Source organism: Elgaria multicarinata, chromosome 3 (genome assembly GCF_023053635.1).
Source record: "Elgaria multicarinata webbii isolate HBS135686 ecotype San Diego chromosome 3, rElgMul1.1.pri, whole genome shotgun sequence".
Taxonomy (NCBI): Eukaryota; Metazoa; Chordata; class Lepidosauria; order Squamata; family Anguidae; genus Elgaria; species Elgaria multicarinata.
The window spans coordinates 143,569,823-143,588,460 of NC_086173.1; the positions used below are offsets into that span (position 1 = coordinate 143,569,823).

General features: G+C 51.5%; 1 protein-coding gene across 1 annotated transcript; it reads left to right on the top strand.

Moving 5' to 3' along the window:
• The first annotated feature begins 440 nt into the window (after positions 1-440).
• Positions 441-16,672, top strand: PRRT3 (proline rich transmembrane protein 3). The gene is made up of 4 exons (XM_063122114.1): positions 441-1,093; positions 2,002-3,327; positions 5,298-5,441; positions 14,200-16,672. Exons 2-4 carry the CDS (start codon positions 2,061-2,063, stop codon positions 16,140-16,142), a joined length of 3,354 nt encoding a protein of 1,117 aa, XP_062978184.1. The 5' UTR covers positions 441-1,093; positions 2,002-2,060; the 3' UTR covers positions 16,143-16,672.
• The last annotated feature ends 1,966 nt before the right edge of the window (positions 16,673-18,638 follow it).

Genomic DNA, 18,638 nt, shown 5'->3' on the forward strand with positions numbered 1-18,638 from the left:
GTTGCCCAGCGGCTTCTTTGCCCCCTGGGCCACACCTTGCTCTCACCACTTGTCCTCGCTGCCTCCTGGAATGCAGTCTGCCTTATCTTTTTTGCCATTTGCTCTTAGAACCATTCACAGGCTACCTTAGCCTGGTGCCTCCTAGATGTCTTGGACAACAACTACCATTACCCCCCCTCCAGCCAGCAGACCAATGGCTGGGGATAATGGGAGTAGTTGTCCAACTTGTCCAGAGAAGGACACCAAAGTGGGGCAGGCTAGCCCTCTATACAATAATAGCATTTAGACTGGGAGCAGATAAGAGGTCGGCATGAAGATTCCAGGTGGGAAGAGAGCTCTGGTGTACGTTGGGGTGGGTAGTAGGTTAGTATTTCTTGCTTTGCTGTGTTCGTTGTGCAGTATTCCGGGACGGGGGAGGGCAAAAGGACTGTATTGTAGATGTTGTTGAGGTGGTGACAGCAGCACACGATAGTGAGGTGGGTGAAAATGTCAGGAGACGTCATTGGTGCAGTGTGGTGTTTATATTATACACGTCATCAGCATAGCACTTTTCTTGCAGCAAAACAAGGGGGTTGGCAACAATCGCTCCATTTTACAGAAAGGGGAACTGAGGCTGAGAAGCAGAAACTTGGCTCAGAGCCCTTGATTGAGTGGGAATTTGTACCTAGGTTCAAACTGAGCTCTCTGCCACGCTGAGTGAACTATGCTGCCCCATTACATAAAAATGGGTTGTGCTGGCTTATGGATAGGATGCTGTAGCTGGGTGAAAAACTATTCTGAGAAAGTGGTGTAACTTTTACCAAGCCGGGGCTACGGGATTCCAAATCCTGCGGCTTCTTTGCTGCTAGGCCAGGGAAGGGTTAAAGTGCTGCAGAATTCCAGGCTCCAATCACAGGCACGGGGCTCAGCTAGCTTGGTCTGAGCATCCCCATCCTCAAGCTGCCTTGGAATGGGAGCCAGATGCCCAAGGTGAACTTGCACGGGCTGCAGGGAATAGGTGCACTGCAGGGCTTGGGTACCAGCTGTGGAGCCATGCAGCATCTGGGGATCAAGCCGTTTTGGTGGGGGCATCTGATCACCTGCATTCGCTGAGGTATGCATTTGTCTTCCTACCTGCCTTCCACTCATAGGTGGTCCCGATTGGATTCCTGGCATTTCCAGTTAAAGAATCTTTGCAGGAGTGGGAAAGGCCTCTGAGGCCCTGGGAAGCTGCTGCCAGCCAGGGTAAACAAAACTGGGCTTACATGGATCAGGCAGCTCTTTCTATCACCCTACTTCCTCTGTAAGGTTTAGCTACTGTGGCCAGTGGCAACGAGAGGAGGGCAACCCCCAGTCCTATGCAGAGCAGAGGGGTTTCCCATCAGACCCAGAATGATGCCACATTGTCCCTCCGAGTGACAGCCACCAATTTGGATGGCTTAGACAAATTGTGTGAACAGAATGCTGGACTAGATCTAGGAGGGCTCTTTGTATGTTCATACCCTGGGGTCACCTACCTGCAGCCGCTGCTGCTGCTATGCAAAGCCCCGCATTAGGGGTCGGCTGCTGCCGTGTGTGGGGTTCCCTCTGATGCTGGCCCAGGGTGAGGAGGGGACATGAAGCTGCTATATTTGGGCACGAGAGGAGCATCTGCTCAGCCTCAGGAGGGATGAACAGCATGCGCATGTGACTGCATCTTCATGTTTGCATCCATGTGTCTTGGCACGAGTACGGCCATGCACAGTCATGGGCTCATGTTTGCCTGCAGCTCTCCACGCTCCCATCTTGGCCGCTTCTTTCTCTTTTTCACTCCAGTGTTTCGCTCGCAACGGGCTCCCCGCTTTTAACCCCACTCTGCCCATTTGAACAGTCTGGCACGGGTGCATTTTTAGCCCAGCTCTCATCCCGTCAGCCCCTTCCTTCAGCATATCCCCCTTGCCAAAGCTTTGCCCCTGTTCCTTGCTCATGACAGACCTTTTCTTCAACCCACACCAGCAGCCTCACAGTGTTCCTGTCCAACAGGGTGAAGCATGAGAAGCTCGGACGACGCTGGACACTGAGCTGCACCCCTCGTGTCGGTGATGGCTGTTGTGTGGCATTTCCTCGCCTGGAGCCTGCTCCTGCCAGCACTGCACCTGGCCTTCCGCCTCCCCAGCCTGGACAGCCCCGCCTGGGACCCTCCTTCTAGTCCTGCCCCAGAGCTGCCTCGACTGAACGGCCCCTCCCGAGAGCTTCTCCCAAGCACACCACCAGCCGTGCCCCGTTCAGAGCTCAACTCCAGTGGGCTCCAGGGGCCCAGTGATGAGCATTGGAAAGAGGCCAGCCCCAATCTCCATCCTGGCACTCCAATACCCACAAAGCCCTTTGTCTTTCCTGCAGTGACTGGTTCTGGCTTGGGAAGCCCCACTAGTGCTCCTGGAGGAAGCTTAGCTCCCCACCTAGCTGTGCAGGGCCTGCCTCTGGCAGGTGACTTCATGCTGCCCACAGTGGGCCCGTCCAGGCTTCAAACAGGGACTGAGGATATTGGCCATGTAACTTCGGAACCTAGTCCAGAGCAGAGGAAGAAGGAGCTCTCTCTTCCTCTGCCTGGCACTGAGTCTGCACGGATGGCCACCCCCGTGACAGCCTCCTTGCCTGCCTCACCCAGGGCACACGCCTCAGAACTGCCTGCCTCCCAGGAGGAGGCCACGCAGAGTCACCACCCAGCAGGTCCCAATGACACCTCCGTGGCAACCACGTTAAACCCCAGGCCCACTGTGTCCACCATCCCCTTGGTGACGTCGTCTGCTGATAGGTTCCCTGTCCAGTGGCTGGCAACCGAGGGCACCGCTCTTAGGGGCGAGAGTTCCATGGGGCAGTTGGGAAGCAGGGGGCCCGAGCAGGAGCTTCTGGCCAGGAATCAGACCACCGTCAAATATTTGGCTTCGTACCGGAGCACACAGGTCTACGGTGGTTCGCAGGCTCAAGAGGAACTCTCTACCTCTCCTTTTAGACCCACGCAGGCAGCTAGAAATACCCAGAATCCACTTGGACCATGGAGCGACACTGTGCCCGGGGCTTCCACCTCCCAGGTGCCACAATTAACCTTTACAGCTATCCCACCAGATGGAAAAGGCCCTAGGCTTAGACCTGCCGCAGCCGGCTCCCATCAGCCACCCCTAGAGGGGCTCTTCCCGAGCCATTCCACCCCTCCACCACCAGAGGGTCTGGCAGGGACCCCCCTGGGGCCTGTTGCCCGTGAAAGAAGCACCCACTGGAGCCTGAGCGTTGAGACAACACCGCGGCCAGGAGCGGGGGAAGTGGCTGGAACGGAAAGGACTCACTTCCACGGCAACTCTGCCACCCCAGGTAGGTTTGGGGTTGTCTTTGCTTTCAGGGGCCACATTGCCGTGGTGGGCAGGGCCAAAGGCAGAAGGGGAAAGGGCCCGAATGCAACGATGCTTTTTTGGGTAAGGCTTCCTTACTGGCAGTAAGAGCTGTAAGATACAAATGTAGTTCACAGCTCTTACTGCCAGCAAGTAAGCCTTAGGAGAGTCATTTCAACCTTTTAGAAAGAGGGGGGAAACTGCACAAAAGCTGAGAAACCACCAGACCAATGGGAAAGGCCATTGGAGGAACCCTGAGGGGCTGAATTTGGCCCCTGGGACTGAGGTTCTTCACCTCTAACTTAAACACATCTTACCCAGTTTCTGATGAAATTGATAGCCCCAACTGCTCTCTCTCCCCCTCTTTTGCTGTGTGAATGGGAGGCAATTGTGGAGGGGAGAAGAAGCTGGCCAGGCAATAGGAGGAGGAGGAGGAGAGGGAGGTTGTAGTTATGAAATGGAAGCGAGATGGTGAAGGGGTTGGGGAAGCAGATGAGGGAATTGGTTGATAGGGGCTTGGGGAACAACCTGGGATGGGAGGGACATAATGTAGGGTGACCAAATGGAAAGGAGGACCAGGCTTCCGTATCTTTAACTGTTGTGTAGAAAAGGGAATTTCAACAGGTGGCATTTGTATGCACGCAGCACCTGGTGAAATTCCCTCTTCATCACACCATTTAAAGCTGCAGGGGCCTGAAGGCAAGGCTCCTGCAACTTTCACTCTTGTGATGTAGAGGGAATTTCATCAGGTGCTGCATGCATACAAATGACACCTGCTGAAATTCCCTTTTCAATACAACTGTTAAAGATACCGGAGCCCTGTGCTCCTTTTCATAAGGTCACCCTAGGGACATGCTAAAATGAACAAGAGAGAATAGCAGTTGAAATCCACAACAAATTATACACATTCAAGAAGTACCTACAGGTCAAAGGCCTGTCTAAACATTGACATCTTCGTCAGGCTGCAAAATGCCATAGTTTATTATCGCAGGTGAGGGTGTAGCGTTCCAGCCCCCCCAATGCATCCCAGTGCCATTTTGACAGTCATTACTCTTTTTGTTTGGCTATTTGTTCATGTTCTACAAAACCATTGTGGAAGCAACCAGTTGCCCTGGTAACCAGCTGCTCCCTCTAATAGTGAGCTGAGGTGGCACGTGCCAGCGGAAATGGAGCCAACACGGGGCCACTGAGAAACAAGAGGGAGCTATAAGGATGCTTGGGGAACCCCAAGGTTTGTTTAAGTAAAAAATTATAATTTTTTACATCTAAGTAGGCAACCTGCTGCCCCAAACCAGCTGAATGAATACTGAGCATACCCAGTAGCCACAGTATGTTGAGTGTCAGTTGGAAAAGGAGTCTGGTGTGAGGGGGATGGAATGGAGTTACCTGGAGGACTGTATGGCTGGCTGGAACCCTCCATTTGAGTCATGAGCGATTTGGAGGCTGTGTTTGATTGTGGCGGAGACTTCATGAGATGGCAAAGAGGCTTAGAATAACAGGGAAGAGCTGGCTAGGATACTGCCGCTTTCTTTGGTGAGGGTTGGTGCCATGAATAGCATAGCGCCGCCTAGTTAAATTATTACTCTTTGATCATTGCTTACTTATTGCTGTTGCTATTTTTATTCTTATTCTTATTCTAAGCCACTCTGGATGTTCTCAGTACAATCAGAACAGTGGGATATAAATATTTTAAAATGACATCACACAAATCAGTAGCAATTGAGGGTCTTCTTTGGGCCTGGGATTCACTACATTCTTCCTCTGTTTGGAATGCCTGTTGGAATGGGGGTGATTATGGGGCTGTGGCATCTCCCAAATCCTCTTCTTCTGTCTGTGAAGGCAAAGAATCCTGGAGGAACGGGGGGGGGGGATTCTTCCTTTCCACAGACTAGGAACACCCAGAGAGATGCTGTCGGCTGCCGGCTCCACCCAAGACCTTTTTCTCTCTTTCAGGCCTTGTTGTACCGGTTGATGTTGCAGAGCCACAGCGTGTCAGGGGGGCCGTGATCCCCAGGATCCCTACTACTTACGTCGGCTCCTCTACTCCTGGACAGGGCACCTCTGTGGTGGGGAACGGCCCAGGAACCAAGTCTCCAGGTGAGTAGGAACGGTGCCGTGAATACATTTCCCAAAAGGAGAACGCTGCAGGAGCCCTGCCCTCTTTTGTATCTGGTCACTCTAGTATAGCCCCTGCAGCTTTAACTGTTGTGATGAAGAGGGAATTTCACCAGGTGCTGCATGCATACAAATGCTGAAATTCCCTTTTCTATACAACTGTTAAAGATACCAGAGCCCTGTCCTCCTTTCCATAGGGTCACCCTACCAAAGGCATCCAATTGGCCACTGTGTGAATAGAATGATGGACTAGATAGGCCTTTGGTCTGATCCAGCCGGGATCTTCTTATGTTCCTGGCAGAAACCAGAAAAACCAAGAAAAAGAAAAGGTAATTGCTAGTACACACACAGTTATGGAGCACTACTGCAGCATAAAGAAAATAGAAAATGGTTTTTGATATAAACTCAATAACACAAGCTTAGGGGAGAATTGGCTCCATCTGCCATACATCTGCTTTTAGTATTAGGTCTTTTGTGGATGTTTAATCTTTATAAAGCTTTTTTGGCGAGGGAGAAAGCAGATGATGAATTGGCTTGTTTGGTAATTCATGGAATTGATGTATTGTTATTCATCTTTGTAAAGGATATGTTCGATACAATGGTTTTTGCTTTTGTTACTTTGAGCTCACTTTTCCACATGGAATCCTAATGAGTAAGACTTCAGCTGAAACAAGCAATTATACTGAACTCCCATTGGCAAACTATGTTTCCCCATCGCCTGTGGTGTGTAGGTGTTAAGAGTGCCAGACTAGGAGTCCGGAGACAAGGGTTTGACTCCCCACTTGGTCATGAAGCTCACTGGGCGTCCTTGGGCCAGTCACTCTCAGCCTAACCTACTTCACAGGGTTGTTGTGTTGGCTAGGGGGAAAGAAACTTTGGATTTGTTAGGTGCCCTAAGAGAACTTGTGCTCAAAGGATGGATATATGTTTCTTTAATAAATAATAACCAGACTTTAATAATGCAATAAAAATGCAATAAATAATAATAATAATAAAGGATAGATGAAGCCAAATTGGGAGCAAGTTCCATTTTGGGGGACCTGGCAGCTGATTTTTCTTCAAAATAAAAGTAGCCAGTTGAAGCACTTCTTTTTTTAGAAGAGTGAATAATGTAATGCGTAATTTGGCCCTAAGAAAAATAATATAATTATGTTTTGTTTCATATTGGGCTCCTTCCTTCCTTTCTCCTCCACCCAGTGTCTGCCTCCACTGGTGGAATTTTAATTGGAAGCTCCTCAGGGCAAAGACCACTCCCTTTCGCTTACAGAACTCTGTAAAGTGCCAGGCATGTTGTCATGGCTCCATTAATAATACATTGTAATAATAGATTGTAAGTGCTACTGAAGGAGGTGAATGGCATTACTGCTGGGCTTTAGCCTGAAAGCAGATTATAAACTTGCCACTGTTGCAAAAAATTCTGAAGGGACTGGCACTGTTCTTATTATTATTGCGCATAATTTATGCCGCTTCTGCTTCAGAGGCAACGAGCTATACAGGGCAGTGCGCTGAGCTTCGGGGTGGCTGTGTGGTCCAAGTAGGGTGACCGTATGGAAAAGAGGACAGGGCTCCTGTATCTTTAACATCTGCTGAAATCCGCCTTTTCTGTACAAGTGTTAAAGATACAGGAACCCTGTCCTCCTTTTCACAGGGTCACCCTAGTTCATAGAATCATAGAATCATAGAATAGCAGAGTTGGAAGGGGCCTACAAGGCCATCGAGTCCAACCCCCTAGTTAGTGAGCATGTTTAAACCATGTTTAGGTAGCCACCATGGTTGGCACTTTAAGTCATGGTTCACATGACATGCTAAGCCATCATGGTCCTCGGCTAATGGGCAGTATAAAAATGCAATAAATGTATTAAATAAATACATAATAATAATAATGTTGAGTTCAAAATGCTTAACCAGCTTGGCTTAGTGTGTTCTCTGAAAAGGTCACTTTAAGGTCAAACTCTGCCTTCTGATGACTAGATATCTGATTCAGCAACTCCTCTGGCATTTGGGCTTCCCCAGGCACTGCCTGCACGCTCTCAGCAGTATCTTTGCAGCCATGAGGGCAAGAAACTTGCTTAAAAATCAAACAACACAAATAACCACAAATGTGGGAGATTCTGGAGAAGTTGAACTATGCAGCCAGGACTATTTTCCACAGCCTCTCCCGTGTTCTGCAGATCAGTGACAACACACACAGAGCTCTGCCTGCCTTTGGTATGGCTTGGCTTGCTTGCTTGAGTCATCTGTTTTTTGTGTGCAAGCGCATTCATTTTATGCTAATAGCAGTCTGTTGTCTGGATGGCATCATTTGACAAGGGAGAGGCTAGAGATGGGCAGTGAATGGCCCAAGTTACCTTCTAGCTCTGCACTTCTGCTCGGGTGACCCTATGGAAAGGAGGACAGGGCTCCTGTATCTTTAACAGCTGCATAGAAAAGGGGATGTCAGCAGGTGTCATTTGTACACATGCAGCGCCTGGTCAAATTCCCTCTTCATCACAACAGCTAAAGCTGTGGGAGCTATGCTAGCGTGACCAGATACAAAAGAGGGCAGGTCTCCTGCAGCTTTCACTGTTGTGATGAAGAGGGAATGTCACCCAGCGCTGCATGCATACAAATGACACCTGCTGAAATTCCCTTTTCTATACAACTGTTAAAGATACCAGAGCCCTGTCCTCCTTTCCATAGGGTCACCCTACTTGAAGTTCTGCACACATCAATTCTTGGGGGTGAGTTCCTGCTTGCCTGGGAGGGAGCCTCTGTTGGCTTAAAAAAAAAGACTAGGCAGGTTATTGGGGATCCAAGGCCCTGGAGCCCCCATGGTGCAGCTAGGTAATGTTGGACCTAATGGCTTCATGGAGGCGGCCCTTAGCTGTGGGCATGTGCAGTGGAGGCTGGTGGCTCTGATGTCAGTGGGGCTGTGAATCCAATCCAGGTTTCAGTCAGAACGAGTCAGAACAGGAGCTCTCCAAGGTGCGGACTGAAACCTGGAGCAAGGTTCATCGCCCCACTGACATTAGGGCCACAGCCTCCATTAGCCAGGTGTATGACTTCAGTCGGAAGCACACCGTTAGCATTTCTCCTCCCACTCCTGTTGCCGTGCCTTGCTTTAAAACTGCTTTTAAATTACTGATATAAGAACACCAACAACATTGTTTGCCAACCCTAAGAAAAAATGAACACTCTGAGCAGGGCTGGCTCCGAGCAGGGGCAGCTTTGCATTTTCACAGCACCATCATGACTACAGGAGCAGAATGGCGTGGTTTTTTTCCTGCTCCTGCCGCTCTATGGGTGGTCATTTGCTCTCCCTCCCCCTGGTCTGACCCTGGCTGCAACACTGTGCAGCCCACCCAGATTCCCATGACATTGCCAGTTCAGGGGTACGTCAGCAAAGCTTCCCCGTCCCACCACCCTGGACAGGTATGCAGACATCCCACCCTATCAAGGGAGGAAGGTGGATTTCCGAGCCATCTCCGGAGCCTCTTCTGGAGTTCTGCCCTAGATGCGCGAGAAGGATTTGAGTGGGCCGGCAAGGAGCAAGGATGCTCTGTGAGGGAGCCAGCACTGCCCTAAATGGATTGTTTAATCGGCAGCGGCGGGGTGCTGGTTATATTGAGCACGGTGCCGCTTCCAATCAGGGTAATCTCTCAGCCTGATTAGTGCTGATGAGGCAGGCCCGGCTGCCCTGCCATTCCTGCCTGGCCACTCTTTCCCGGGCGACTCCGTTGAATGTCTCTGTGGAGACAAGAGGCTCCTTACACTGGGCGAACCCGTCCGACGGCCAGCCTGGGTGGTTTTGTGCCCTTTGGGGGTGACTGCTTGGATCGCTGATCCACCCATCGTGCAAGAGGATCACAAAGCCCCGGGGTTGTGCAGGCTGGCCTAAAGTTGCTGCCTTCTTGCTTTTCTGGCAGGCTTTTTGTATTTAACAGCACAGAGACAGGCAGAAATACACCAGGTGAAGTTTCTCTCCTCAGTCCAACTAGCTATCTAGAAATGTTTCTGCCTAGAGGGCAAGGCAGTAAATCTGGGTGCCAAAGGGTGTGGGTGTGGGTGTGGGTGTGGGTGGGTGTCCGGCACCTCTGGAAACTGGGCCCAGATTGTCTTTACTTCCAACATCTTTGAGCAAAACCTGTCAATTGGTTCTCAGACTGCTCCCCCACTACCTAAAGACATGCGGACTATCAACTTCCTCGTTTGTTGTTAGGTGCTGAGGCAGTTTTGGGGAAGAAAGGGAGTCAAAGGGAAAAAGCAACGTTCTTTGTCCCTTCACCATTTTGTCTCTGCTACTGCCTCCTGCCCTTCCTCTCCTACGTGCTGCTCCTCCACCTTAGCTTCTTCCCTCCTTTCCCAGTTCCCCTCCCCACTTCACACCTTCCCCCCCCCCCCCCCCGGTGTTGGGCTCAGAGGAAGAGCAGAGTCAGTCACACTTTCCCTCTGTGGACAAGATAATCCAGCCCCACCCACCCCTTGGCCACTATTTGGTGACAAAAGCTGGTTTGGCATGTTCCCACAGACACAGACACAGTTCTTTTTCGACTGGGCATGTTTAGCCTGGAGAAGAGAAGATTGAGGGGAGTCATGACAGCACTCTTCAAATACTTAAAAGGTTTTCACACAGAGTTGGGCCAGGATCTCTTCTCGATCCTCCCAGAGTGCAGGACATGGAATAACGGGCTCAAGTTACAGGAAGCCAGATTCCAGCTGGACATCAGGAAAAACTTCCTGACTGTTAGAGCATCATGACAATGAACCAGTTACCTAGGGAGGTTGTGGGCTCTCCCATACTAGAGGCCTTCATGATGCCATCTGTCAGGGATGCTTCAAGGTGGATTCCTGCACTGAGCAGGAGGTTGGACTCGATGGCCTTATAGGCCCCTTCCAATTCTACTATCCTATGATTCTTCTTTTTGCAAGAGTTGGCCATTTCGATATTTGGTATAGACATTTTCTGGCCCAGAGGTATGTGGATGTGCTCCAGCTTGCAACCTGGCACCCTACCCTTGGCAGATCACATGCGCGCGCGCACACACACACACACATACACACACACACACCCCACCCTAGGTGTTTCACGTCCAGTCTCTCCATCTTTGGAAATGGTGTAGGCTGCAGATATTTCATATTCTAACCTTGGCAACCAATGCCGTTTCTTGATCTCCTGCATCATCCTTCCCCAACCTGATGCTCTCCAGATGCGAATGATGGGAGTTGTAGTCCAATTTATTTATTTATTTATTTATTTATTACATTTTTATACCGCCCAATAGTCGAAGCTCTCTGGGCGGTTCCAATGCATCTGGAAGGCTCCAGGTTGAGGAAGGGCTGCCTTGAATATTCCTTTCCCGCTAAGTTTGCAGTCGTGTTTCTTCAGCCCCCGTTATTTCAGAATCTCCATCCGTGCCACCATGTTCGACTTAACTCTGTAAAAGAGATGAACCTTAGATGGTCAGTGGTTTAAGTCTGTCAGCTTCCCTGCAGGGGCCTTGGCCTGAGGGCTCTTTCACTTTTCCCGGCCATGGCTGGAAAGAGCAGGCTCAGCCCCCGCGGAGCTCCGCTCTACATCCTCCCACTTATCTCAGCGGTGGTCTCTTAGCTTTACTGTACCAGTTCTGACTATTCTACAGAGTGTTCCCTGATCACCCTCCTGCACCCCGCCCTACCCTGCTTCCTTGGCCTTGGATTCCTCTTCAGCACGATCATGATCAGTAATTACAAGAAGGACCTGCAACAAAATGTTGCAATTTTGCTGCATAAAGGATCGGTGCTCGGAGAATTGAGTTTGCTCTCCATATATACAGTGATTAGTCATCGTTACAGCACATTGTGCCTGCAATATATATATATTATACACACACACACACACACACACACACACACACACACACACACAGTCCCTGCCTGAGTCACCCTGCTGCTTGTGGCCAGATGGTGGGGCAGGGAAGTGGGAGGAGGGTAAGCAACGAGACTCCGGGTCAGGCACCTGCTGTTTGGCAGACCCCGGAGCAGATGGCAGCAGGAGCTGCTCTTTAATTTGGCTGCCGTTGCTTCAGGAGGGAGAGAAATATCCATGCCATGCCGCCACCGTCATCCCCTTTCCCCTCCCCTCCCACCCGGATGACTCCGGGCACATGTCTCACGTGCAGAAAGACTTCAGTCCCTGGCATGCCGAGTTACAACATCTCAGGCGCACGCCGGCCTAGGAAAGATCCCTCCACCTGGGCCCCTGAGAGAGCTGTTGCTGCTGCCGCCAACCAGCCATTTCGCAACTTGTGTGCCATTAGAGAACTGTTAATGGGCTACCATAATTAATTACTTAATTAATTAATTCAATATTCCTGGGAATACAAAGTGGGATTGGAAGGGGGAGAGAAAAAGAAATAGGCAAGGGATCAAGGCTGTTAACAAGGGTTATGAATTATCTGTGCATTAATAATAATAATAATAATAATCTGCATCAAGGTAACCCGAATTCTGCACCAAGTCGAACTCTGCAGCCTTGCATGCATCCTGGAAATGAAAGGGTTAAGAACATAAGGAGAGCCCGGCTGGATCAGACCAAGGCTCCATCTAGTCCAGCATTATGTTCGCACAGTGGAAACCCACAAGCAGGACATGAGGGCAGCAGCACACTCATAGAATCATAGAATAGTAGAGTTGGAAGGGGCCTACAAGACCATCAAGTCCAACCCCCTGCTCAACGCAGGAATCCACCTTAAAGCATCCCTGACAGATGGCTGTCCAGCTGCCTCTTGAAGGCCTCTAGTGTGGGAGAGCCCACAACCTCCCTAGGTAACTGGTTCCATGTTCCCCAGCAGCTGCCACTGATACTGGAGGTAGCATAGAGCCGTCAGGACTAGTCACCATTTATAGCCTTCTTCTCCAGGAATTTGTCTAAGCCCCTTTTAAAGCCATCTCAAATTGGTTGCCTATTTTTGCTTCTTTGGCATCCTATATTCTGCTTTTATTAGGTCTCTTGGGGAGGGGCAAGGAGCTATGCAAGGCGTCGGAGCCATCCCAGCCACTGGGATGCTTATTCGACACCCTACCCCACCCTCCCTCCCGGTTCCACGTTCCAACCCTCTGACTTCCACGTTTTTGTGATGCATTGGCCCATATGCTTTCAAAGATTGGGAACTGGGAAGCTGTTAACAATACTATTTGCAATTATAAGGGATATACATTCTGCCTCTTCATCCTTTCTTGTTGTTATTAAAATGTAGATGCAGGACAATTTTTAAAAATGTATTTATTAGATTTGTAGACCACCCAAGTGGGAAATGCCCTCAGGACAGTTTACAATCATAAAACCAAGCAACAGGAAGAACAACAAAATCATAATTATAATAATCTATATAAGAATACAGTAGTGTAAGGTGTATTATTTGAGATCTACCAGGCTGGTTTTGTTCATTTTTGTTTTAAACTGTAGCTCGAGCAGTGTAGATGTGCAGAAAATTTTGAATGTTCGAAAAAGTTCAAAGCTCGAGCTTTAGTAGCGGTTAATTTCCTCTGCACCAAACAGGTAGGGCAGCTCCTCTACCAACAGGATGAAGGACAGCCGTGTTCAGCCAATCAATGTGGCACAAAGATTTGCCCCAGGCATAGCCAACAGCAGAGAGAGGGAAGGTGACTGAGGCAGCCAATCAGGGTGCATGAGAGAGGGTAGGGGTGGGGCCGCACTACATGCAAATTTTGGAGAGGGGATTCACTATGCATGAGACACGTCTGCATCATTCATGAGCCCCTCTGTGGTGAGGGGCAAAGAAACAGGAAAGAAGCAGGACTACTAGCGCCCAGGGCGACATTGGGTTTACACTAGTAATAATACAGTACAAGTATGAAAATAATAAATATTAAACATTAAAACTTTTTAAAAATATTAAAAACATTGAGGAGCCAGCAGTAAAATGAATAAAGAAATAGATTAAAAGTTAGGTGCCCAGCTTAAAAAGGGAAGGTCTTCACCTGGCATCAAAGGGAGCAAAACTATGCCCCCCTAGACAGCTTCGGGGTGGGGGTGGGGGACACATAGGATTTTTCAGATCCTTGGAACTGTGCTTGGAGCTCCATGCCTCCTCCCCGTCTCAGGCAGCGCAGAGAGAACTGCTCTGGCCACCTCTCAGAGGTCACAAAAGCAACCTCGGGGAGGAGAGAAAGGGGGAAGTTGTGTGGGAAGGGAGGGGAGGGGACTGGGGAGGCCTATGAAGAATCCTCTGACCTCCCCAGCCTCCTTTCCTCCCGCTCACTGAGCCCCAGCTAGACAGGCAACAAAGCCCATCTAGCAAAAAATGTCAAGTGGGAAGAATGTGGAGTTGAAGATCGCCTCTGTACTCCCTCACTCTGCATAGGGTGCCCATCAGCCTCCGAGTTCGGGGACTAACAGGTATTGCAAGAGGATTGCTCCCTAAATGTATACAGTGAAGATAACAGTGGATTTCCCTGGGAAGAGCTTTCCATAGACTGGGGGCAACCACAGAGAAGGCTCTTTCCTGGTGGCCATCCACCATTGTTGGGTGGCAGCACCCAGAGAAGAGCCTCCGAAGATGATCTTAGCAATCGAGCAGGAAAATGTGGGTGAAGGTGCTCCTTCTGGGAGACTGGTCCCAAACTGAAACAGATGCATTTTTTTGCCCCCAGTATCACATTCTGTGCTTTTCCTGCTCCCAAACAAAAAAACGTGCAAATTTGTTTGGAGGATTCTCTTGCCGGCCCTGAATGCCCCAGTGTGCCTCTTTCTCCTTTGCAGACGCAGCTGGGACCCGTCCACCCAGGCAAAGTAGCACCCTGGTCCCCACCACATCTGAACGCCTCCTGGCTACTCCTCGCCGTGGCCTGATCCGGGTCACCACGCAGAGAGCCCTGCAGCACCCTCAGTTGGCCCGGCCGCAGCCCAGCCTGTCTGCCGCACCGCCGGCCTCCAGCCCAGCCTGCCCACGCCTCGGCAGTGCCTGCAGCCAGCTGCTGCCCAACCAAACCTTGCTGCGCTGGGGGGACCTGGCGCACACGCTGAGCTTCGCCTGGGCGCTGCACGTCTACGGCTCCGGCCTGCTCTTCCTGCTCCTGAGCCTGCTGAGCCTGGTCTGCATCGGGGGGTCCTTTGCCCTGCGCGTGCCACACCTCCCACATGTCATGGTCGCTAGCACCCTGCTGCTGGTCTTCGGGATCCTGCGCGCCACCTTCTTCCTGGCCGACCCCTATGGCTCCCGAGACCGGCTTCCCTCCCAGGCCGTGCGAGTGCTGTACACGGCGCCCTTCCCGCTCCTGCTGAGCACGTTCGGGGTGCTCCTTCTGCGCCTTCTCCGCCAGGCCCGCCTGCAGGTCCTGCCTCTGAGGTGGCGGAGCCTGCCGCTGTGGGCCGTGCTGGGCTCCGTGCAGAGCGCCGTCCTCCTGGCGGCCGACTTGTTCTCCCCTCCGCTGCATCCAGCCGTGCCGGTGGGGCTGCACACGTTCTCCTGCGCCTCCGGCGTTGCCCTCTTGCCAGCCACCATCTTTCTGTACTGGCAGCTGCGGTGCGGCCTCACAGCCGAGGGCAGCCCAGAGCCGGGCGTGTGGAGCAGCGTGTGGGTGCTGATGGCGAGCGGTGGGTTGGTGCTGCCCTGCTGCGGGCTGCAGTTCTACGGGGTGCTGTGGTTGACGGGGCTCCTGGGCCAGGTGGACCTTTTCACCTGGGGCTGGTGGTTTGTGCAGTTCTGGTTCCGGATCGGCGAGCTGATGCTCGCCTTCGCCCTGCTCTTCCTCGCTTGGCAGGCCCTGTGCCAGCGCTACGGATCCAGGGAACACTCCTGCTGGGCCAAACTCATGCGCTACTTCTGCACCTACCGCAAAGCTGAGGTGCCGGAGTACCCCAACAACTGTTACGATTGGACGGGCGGCGTCCTGGAGAAAGTGCCCAACAATGACATCAGTAAGAACCTGATCCGAAATCCCCCCACCAGCGGGCGTCTCTGGGCCCTCAAGGACAGCAATGAATTGCGGGCAGCCGCTGGCCAAGGTCCCAGCCCGTCCCCCGCGCGCCCGGTCTACAGCCCCAAGTGCCCCAACGCGGCAGCCGCTGCCATGGGCCGCTCCTACACCAGCATCTGCTTTGAGCGGGATTCAATCCTCTCCCTGGCCGAGCTGGAGTTCCGGCCGCCCTCACCCATCAACTTGAGCCGCAGCATCGACGAGGCGCTCTTCCGCGAGCACTTGGTGCGCGACTCCATTTTCCTGCGCTCCAGCCTCCACTTCCCCTCCCGCTTGGCGCGCCAGGACTCCTGCTCTTCGCTGCGCGGAGACTGTTCGACCCTCTCCCACACGGCCCAGCCCCTGCTTGCCCGACCACGGCGCAGCAGTGACCCGGACTGCCTGTACAGCTTAGCGCGGGCCAGCTCAATGGGGGAGCTGACCACACAGAGCCGGGGCCTGGGCAGCGAGCCCCCAACGGACACCTCCTTCGACAGCTTCTCCCGCACCTCCTTCTCCCGCGCCTCCCTCAAGATCAGCTGGAACCCTTGGCGCCACGGCCTGTCCTCGCCTGAGAGCCTGCCCCCGGAGGAGCTCCCCTGCCAGGCCCAGCTGCTGCCGGATGGGCTCCCTCCAGCCCCATCCAGCAGCGCCCCAAACTCTGAGCGTGAGGCCCGGAAGAGTTTCTTGGCCCTCAGCAAGCAGGTGGACTCCCGCAGCCTCTCAAGTGACACCATTGAGTTGTGAGACTGGGCATCCTATCTGCGTCCCCACCTCCTTGGTCATTGGCTGAGTGGAAGGAGCGGGAGAAGAAGACTTCAGTGGAGCTGCTATGTTTCAAAGAGTGGGGCCAGGAGGAGTCCAATCCCCCCCCCCATTCAAAGCCATGGGGTTTCTTCTGCCCTAATCAGGCCTAGTACCAACCATTCATGCAATGGCTGGGTTTCTCCTCTAGTGTCAACCACATAATACCTAGTACCAGCCATCCACACCTGTCAGCCACATACCAAGCACTAGCCAGCCACCTAGTCCACAAAGTTCTGTAGTGCCAGCGACTGGCAGATACCTGGATGCTGTGTGGGGAGGGCAGGGCTGGGACAATGGTCAAGTCTCTGACCCAAAGAGGCCCAGACTGCAGTTTGCTGTTGCTGGTGCCCATATCGTGCCATGGAACGATGCACTTAGAGATGAGGCTGAGAAGGGGGAGGGTGACAGTAGCCAGGGACTGTTCCTGTGATGGGCTCCCAGCACAGCGGTAGCCCCGGAATCGGGAGTGGAGTGGAACACAGCTCACCGGCCGAGAACATACATTGTGTGCAGAACGTCCCACATTCATTCACTGGCATCTTCCTCTTAAAGGATCTCGGGTTGCAGGGCTGGGAAAGGATTTCTGACTCTGAGACCTTGTAGAGGGACTGCTGGTCAAAAGCAGGTCATACTGAGCTAGATGGGTGGGTTGTCTCAGCCTGTATAAGGAGGCCACTTCATAGGAATCTGTATGGCTGTGCATCACAGAGCTGAGGTTTGCGGTTCAAAATCCGTAAGTCCAAAATGCGATGATTCATTCGGATGCCAGAAAAGTTAATCTTTCATTTACGTTTTCTCAAACAGTCAACGAGTTCTTGGGTCTCATGACTGGAGTGGAAAAGGTGAATCTATGGAACTAACAAAGAAGAACCTTCCTTCCCAACATGTAGACCTCTGGGTTATGTTTTGATATGCTACAATGTGGGATATTAGCTCATTTCATGACTCTCTGCCCATGCCCTTATATTCTCTAGTCTTGCTCCCATTCTTGTGTCTTTTTTTAAAAAAAGAAAAGAAACTTAAACTTGCAAGAAATCGCTTGAAAATCAAAACTTGGTCTGGTGTTGTTGGGAGGGAGGAGAAATGCAACGGCTGCAGGATGGATCTGCACACAGAAGGAAGAAATGCTGCTTTGCCAGATGAGGTCTCCTTCTAATAGCACAAATTGTACTTGCCGGGGGTCTTATCTGCCCCCTTCTGTGGACGGGGAGAGGAAGGATAGAGCTTGGCTAGACCTGTGGCTGGACACGGGTTACTGTTGAATGTCAAGTGGTCCGTTTGTGCCAAAAAGAAATAAACCTTTTGTCCGAGGATGTCACCCTGGCCTCAGGTCTGTTTCTTGGCTCAGCAATACTACAAATAAGAAGGATCTTGGAATTGTTGTAGATCACAAGCTGAATATGAGCCAACAGTGTGATGTGGATGCAAAAAAAAGAGCAAATGCTATTTTGGGTTGCATTAATAGAAGTATAGCTTCCAAATCGCACGAGGTATTGTTTCCCCTCTATTCAGCCCTGGTTAGGCCTCATCTTGAGTATTGTATCCAGTTCTGGGCACCACGCTTTAAGAAGGATGCATACAAGCAGGTGGGAGTTCGGAGGAGGGCAACGAGGATGATCAGGTGTCTGGAAACATAGCCCTATGAGGAGAGACTGAAAGAACTGGGCATGTTTAGCCTGGAGAAGAGAAGATTGAGGGGAGACATGATAGCACTCTTCAAATACTTGAAAGGTTGTCACACAGGAGGGCCAGGATCTCTTCTCGATCCTCCCAGAGTGCAGGACATGGAATAACGGGCTCAAGTTAAAGGAAGCCAGATTCCAGCTGGACATCAGGAAAAACTTCCTGACTGTTAGAGCAGTACGACAATGGAATCATTTACTTAGGGAGGTTGTGGGCTCTCCCACACTAGAGGCACTCAAGAGGCTATCTGTCAGGGATGCTGTAAGGTGGAGTCCTGCACTGGACTTGATGGCCTTATAGGCCCCTTCCAACTCTGCTATTCTATGATTCTATGAGTCTTCCTCCTGTGAGCTTTAAAGCATGTGCAGTAAACCAGGACATAGATTTATGCCCCCCCCCACACACATTTTCAGTCATTCTACCCAGACCCCCCTCCCAAAAGCTTGTTTGAAGCAATCTAGATTCTTCCCTTGTCGCTACTGCAGCTCTGGCTCTTCAAGGAGGCCTCTGCGGGGCCCATCTTCAACCGAGAATCAGGTGATGGCAGGTAAACATCACATGGCATCAGCGTGTAGGTAGGCTGCATGAAAATAACCCACCCAAAGGAGGCATGACATGGTGATGCATGCTGCCCTATGCAATTCTAAATTGCAGCTCCAAAGATGCGCCTTGATCATGAGCAAAAGCCCATAGCCACAAAATGAGAGTTCATATTAAAAGGAGAATTCTAGTCTGAGTTTGCATCAACAGATA

Coding starts and splice junctions, on each gene's coding strand:
- PRRT3 (XM_063122114.1), top strand. CDS start 2,061: ATGGCTGTTGTGTGGCATTTCCTCGCCTGGAGCCTGCTCCTGCCAGCA. Junction 3,328..5,297: donor CGGCAACTCTGCCACCCCAG/GTAGGTTTGGGG, acceptor TCTCTCTTTCAG/GCCTTGTTGTACCGGTTGAT. Junction 5,442..14,199: donor CCCAGGAACCAAGTCTCCAG/GTGAGTAGGAAC, acceptor TCTCCTTTGCAG/ACGCAGCTGGGACCCGTCCA.